At 45.3% G+C, this 5,587-nt stretch overlaps 1 protein-coding gene across 1 annotated transcript; it reads right to left on the bottom strand.

Moving 5' to 3' along the window:
* Nucleotides 1-2,212: 2,212 nt before the first annotated feature.
* Nucleotides 2,213-5,581, bottom strand: slc66a3 (solute carrier family 66 member 3). Its single transcript, XM_031840895.1, has 5 exons — nt 5,259-5,581; nt 5,074-5,131; nt 4,614-4,734; nt 3,400-3,441; nt 2,213-2,651 (listed from the first exon to the last, which is right to left on the bottom strand). The coding sequence occupies exons 1-5, from the start codon at nt 5,378-5,380 to the stop codon at nt 2,551-2,553; spliced, it is 444 nt and encodes a 147-aa protein (XP_031696755.1). The 5' UTR covers nt 5,381-5,581; the 3' UTR covers nt 2,213-2,550.
* Between the last annotated feature and the right edge of the window lie 6 nt (nt 5,582-5,587).

Below are 5,587 nucleotides of genomic sequence, written 5' to 3'. Positions count from 1 at the left end.
GGTGGAAATAAAGTGCACATCACATATCTGTACCGTGTGTTTAGAGCACATGGATAAATTAAACATCTGTAAGAAAACATGACAGGGGCTAGTGGTGCACTTCAACCTCTGGTGGACGAGATAAGTATTACAACAACAAACACGAGTCACCTGTTTCACAGGATGGGGGGGATGTTTTTTTTTTTTAAATTTTCATCTGCTCTTCAGTCATGAATACTGAGAGAAATCTTTATTTTATGTATTTTTCTACTCTCAGGGCTTCCTTACGAACCTGATATAGCTGTGATTTCAGTAACCGTCTGCATTATGTAGTTTGTCCACCAGAGAGCACTGACACATTTATTTTTGAACTGTAAAATGTTCTTTAAAAAAAAAAAACCCAGTATTGCAGTAAATCGTAGGGGGCTAAGAAGCCAGGACCAGATCTGGTAGCGATAGAGGACCTGCTGGTGTTACTCTACTACCATAAGGTCTCACTGACAGGTGTGCACATACAGTAGGAGCTTCACTGACAACACTTTCCTCTGTGCCGAAACTTATATTTGGTAATACTAATCTTGCAACTGTTCCTGTCTCTCCCTCCAGTTAACCTTTCCCGAGAGTGCGCCGTGTCGTCAAGGTGGTGGTGGGGGGGTGTGCCCGCCTCAAGTCAAAGACTATACAACACTCCGTCTGCAGATCGGCACACTGAACTCCACATCGCTTCTCCACAACCCGCCCTGTCGTGCTTCAGCCTCGTGAGAGTCACAAAGTCTTGTTTCCTTTTTTTGTTGAACTTCTTTCCCAGGCACTCGAAGCGGTAAGGACTATCACAAGTCACCTGGTGATCTTTTCACCGAGCTGGACGGCTCGAGTAGCTCGCTGAGCTCCTGCAGAACAGAAGAGAGCTCTTATAACAAGACACACTTTACCTCAACACTGTCTGATGGAAGGACCCCAGCGGAGACAAACCACCTTTCTGTGGGGGATTCTTCTGGCCAAATATATATATAGATGTATTTTTTTCCATTAATGTGTTTGAATGATTGTGAACAATATGAAGGGTTTAACGAGGGGAACACTACACGCAGAAAATGTGTCTGCTGAACGCAGCTGAGATTGTTGAATTCAAATCTCAGATACCGTATCTGTTACTTTGGCCTTTTTATATGTATTGATTGTAGCTTCTCGCTTCCCACGATTCTGCTTTCAGGCACCGCGTGTCCACACGGGGGTCACGGAAAAACCTGAACGAGGCACTTAAGCACAAACACAAAAAAAAAACACTTCTAGGACAAGTCTGGGGCCGTCAGATAATCCCCCACCCCGATGCCTCTCATATGGATTTCGCTCTGAATCACCGGTTTGTCGGCCTCGGAGCCGTGTGAACACAGAAACGGTCACAGAGTGCGCGAGTCCTGCTCCGGGTGGCATTAGATGGAGGTCCTCACAGGCCCGCAATGTTTCAAACCTGCACTGTCGAGTTCCGAGGGGTTAATGTTTACTGAATTCACCGTTACTGCTTCTCTGATCCTTTTTCTTGTTTGAATGTACATCTGGTTCTTCACCAGACGCGACACGCAGGCATTGTATTACTTCTATATATCCAAATATACTTGACCGAAGGCCCCTCCTCATCACCAAACTACTCTGAGTGAACTTGCATGTGTTTGCCTTTTCAGGCCTCACACTTCAGTGCCGTCACCCACACGCCTCCACCTGTTAGGAATGTAGTTTGTTTGGAATGAACCAATTAAAGAAGCGGAAACAATGAAGGTATGCAATCACATCCCATGAGTCCAAATACTGAGCAGCACTATTCCGTTGAAAGTTTTTCTAAAAGTGTTTGTCCTGATATTTTTGTATTAAAAAGTAACCAAACTCTGAGTTTGGGCACATTGTTGTGTATGTGGCTTATATAGCAGGTGGGGAGTAACTGTGCCTGTGTGTACCGAGTGCTCTCCTTTAACCAAGAAGCATGTTTTATACATATAAATATACACAGTATATATTTTACATGCCATACAGTGCACACTATTATTTATACAGCCTTGTCCACTTTGTATTTAATGGGCTCTACATCCAGAATGCGTGTTTGCTACCAAACAGCTCTATTATAATAACTTCAACAATAAAGATGTGGATGTGCCTTTTGGTTTTGGATTATTTTTATGCCTTGAAAATCTTGGAAAGTAGAATTCTGTAAAAGAAGCACGAGACTGAAATGACGATGTAAGAAGCTAGAATGTTTGATTTATTAAAATAGTTCAGAAAAGGACTCTTACAAAATACAGTATTTCATATCCCGAGTAGGAACGCTACATTTTGTCACATACAGTATGAAAATGCTCTCACTACACGTCGTCACTGGAGTGTTATTAAGAAATATGTGGGTTCAATACTGAGGTCATTATATTTAAAAACATTTAACGGGTCAGTATTACAAAAGCTGCTTGCATAACAGTTACGCGTCAGTCCTGTGTGTCCGCAGTGAGCCGGTTCTCGCTCTGCTGGGAGTGAGCCCCAGGTTTACGGGACGGGCCCCGGTCTCAGGGCCCCGGCTCTCAAAGCTTAGTCCTCTTTCTTGGAGCTGCTGCTGTGCCTCTGGTAGTAGAGCACGGTGAGCAGCACCCACAGGTTGAGCAAAGTCATGGCAATGAACCGCACCAGAACTGAGACAAGGAGACATGTTTTTATTAGTGACGTCAGAGAGTTCATCCCTCAGGGACACTGAATATGTGAGCCGTGTGACGGTTAAAGAGGGATTTAAATCAAATCCTTCGCATTTGATTGGACCGCTAAAAAGTGTGTGTGTGTGTCTGGTGGTGGGGGTGGGGGGGGTTATAGAATGTAGCACTATACAGAGCTGAGAGTTGCAAACTGGTGGTTGGATGTCATGATATAATTGGTTGGTACTAGCTTACGAAAGCACTTGTCATATTTTGTTTTCCAGGAAGTAAACGTGATTGGATTTCGATGCAAAATAAATGTTTTTTTGTTGCATATATTATAATTATAAGTTGGCCTGTGTGGGCTGTTAGCCGTTACCATTAGCAGAGTCTCCAAATGCCTTAATTAACCCTTTCAGCATCCTGGTTCATGTCCCCCTTCCATTTCCTGATGACATAGGAGTAACGATGCCGAGTACTTACGTTGTACAGAAACATTTTGCCGTCCGATGCATGGATTACCGACTAATACGCCACACTGGTAGAGTCTAAATCCTGTCCCTCCCAGGTTCCCTCACAGCACAGCACCAGACCACAACAGAACAATAACTCACTCATGTAAAACTGTGGTGATGGTTATTTAGGGAAATAAATCAGTTTGCTTGTGAAACGTTTATGGAGAATGGTAGAACATCCTCCGTCTGGGATACTCCGCCTCCCCCACAGCCACTTGTAATTCCCTTTGACTCACCCTGCATGTCTCCGGTGGTCACCGTGGTGGTGTAGATCCGCGCTGAAACAGAAGAGGAGACAACGACATCCTCGTTGTCAAATGGAGCATCCGATATTCGGGTAATGAAGTGTGGAATTGCTAATTTGGATGATTCCGGAACGGGTTAAGCGGCGTTATGCATATTCATGGGGTGAAGCGTTTACAGTGACAGGCCACTCCAGGGAGAAGAGGAAGTCTCCGCAAATTGGTTCGGCTTTTTCTGACTTCATTAGGAATGCTAAACACGAGGGTTGGACAGATAACAGTGTGCTATTTAAAGAGGAGATAGGTAGTCATTGTGTCCCAGTCCACTATGAGACTGCATTAACCTGGACTAATTGATTCTAATGAGACATTTTCCAAAGGTACCACTCAATTACACCATAAAGGCATGACGTCGTTGCCAATACGGGTTTTAGTGAACGGACAGCGAGCACAGGCTTTCCAAAAAACCTGCCATTAATGAAATTCCTCTGCATTTAAATGTATGTTAATCTCCTGGTAGCTTTTAGCATATTTGTGTGAAGTTGCAACAGGGGTTTGAATAAAAATCCTGCACATTTGATTGGACTGGTACAAAGTGGGCGGGCTCAAGAGCATAGCACGATATGGAGCTATAGAGGCTTAGTTCCTCACACGCCTCAGTCAGTAGTCGATGTGAAGTTGTGGATTGATTGTCATTCTATTTGGTTTAAAAAAGGAAGAAATTATTGATTTTGATAAAGAAATACGAAAATAATTTGTCTTTTTTTAACATAGATGCACAATAAGGGATGTGATTTAAAAGGCTTCTTCCTTTTTTTTTCTTCACAACTTTATCTCATTGTTTTTCACAGCCTGCAGCTACTCCTCCAGTTCACTCCCACTGCTCTATTTGCCGCCATTTTTTAGCTGCTGTCCGCACCACGGCTCCCGCCGAGTCGCTAACCTGTCCGCACCACGGCTCCCGCCGAGTCGCTAACCTGTCCGCACCACGGCTCCCGCCGAGTCGCTAACCTGTCCGCCGACAAACTGCGGGTGAACATAGCGGAGCGTTTGGTAGCTAAAGACCTCAAGGGGCCGGTGGGAAAGCAAAACAAAATAGAGTGAATTTGGACATTAGATAATAACAAAAAACATTAAAAAAAAAAAAAAGTGATCTCTGTTCTGAAGTGTCAGTGATGGTATTTTCACGTCCAGCGTGTGACACTCACCCATACACGTGTAGGTAGCCATAGCCCAGGAGAGGGCGCTGACCTGCCCAGCGTCCTTGGACCTCCACAGGCACTGCAGCTGGACAAATTTACTGGCGGCGCTGATGAAGGTGCACAGGCTCTGAAAGAGAGCAGATGGTCAGACCCGGTCTCTCTATAGTGTTCCTGCCGGTTCAAGTATCAACTCTACGATTCAGCTAAAACATATCCAACACTCTCTGTAGACTGGGAACACTTTTAGGTAGCACGATCACCGCCCCCTCTCCACACCCGTCTATTTGCAAATACACCTTCAGACACTTTGACGTCGTGGACCGACGAGGTCTGAGAGACCGCCAGGAGCAATGAGGCCTGGACGAGTCTCCGTTCAGACCTCCGCCTCATTGCATCCGACTGCTGACGCCCCATCTCTCTGCTCACTCTGTGACATGCTGGGACTTGTGATTTACAGATTCATTACCATAGCCAAGTCTACGATCCACTTTTCCACAGTGAGGAGCCTCCAGCCCCCGACCAACCTGAGTGCGTCACGTCAAGGCAATATCGCGGAACTGTAAAAAAATTAATAAAAAGGTATCGACAAAATTACCAATGGCTCGTTGATTTTCTTCGACTCTCGGTGGAAAAAAAGTGATGAAAGGATACAGCAAGGTGTAGAGGAGGCTCTGCCGCAGGCTGCCGTTGTAGTGGAGGATCAGGAGCAGGAGAATGGCGTCTGGGGGACACACAGGGCGGGTTAGAACGCGCACATGGGCAGTGGGCTGCATGTCTCACGGGGCTGGGTTTTCACTTTGACGGGTACCAATAACAGTTCGTTAACTTTCCTAGAAACTAACATCTCAGGATTTAACAAACTCGCTACTGTTTGCTACACACAAGATATCGGAGTCCTCCGTTGTTAAGATGTCGGGAATAGACCTCCTCGGGCGGATATGAGCTGCCGTGGGTGTCATTTACTCTGGTGTTAAAAATGG

This window comes from Anarrhichthys ocellatus, unplaced genomic scaffold (assembly GCF_004355925.1).
Source record: "Anarrhichthys ocellatus isolate YVR2014 unplaced genomic scaffold, GSC_Weel_1.0 scaffold3516, whole genome shotgun sequence".
Taxonomy (NCBI): Eukaryota; Metazoa; Chordata; class Actinopteri; order Perciformes; family Anarhichadidae; genus Anarrhichthys; species Anarrhichthys ocellatus.
The sequence above is the reverse complement of the archived record's forward strand: the minus strand, read 5'-3'. Positions and strand labels throughout refer to the sequence as shown.

What these genes read in the sequence shown, in the direction of transcription:
- slc66a3 (XM_031840895.1), bottom strand. Translation starts at nt 5,380, where the DNA reads ATGCAGCCCACTGCCCATGTGCGCGTTCTAACCCGCCCTGTGTGTCCC. An exon ending in AGCCTCCTCTACACCTTGCT is followed by an intron (nt 5,132 to 5,258) that starts GTATCCTTTCAT and finishes TGACGCACTCAG; the next exon opens with GTTGGTCGGGGGCTGGAGGC. An exon ending in GGCTACCTACACGTGTATGG is followed by an intron (nt 3,442 to 4,613) that starts GTGAGTGTCACA and finishes CTTCTGTTTCAG; the next exon opens with CGCGGATCTACACCACCACG.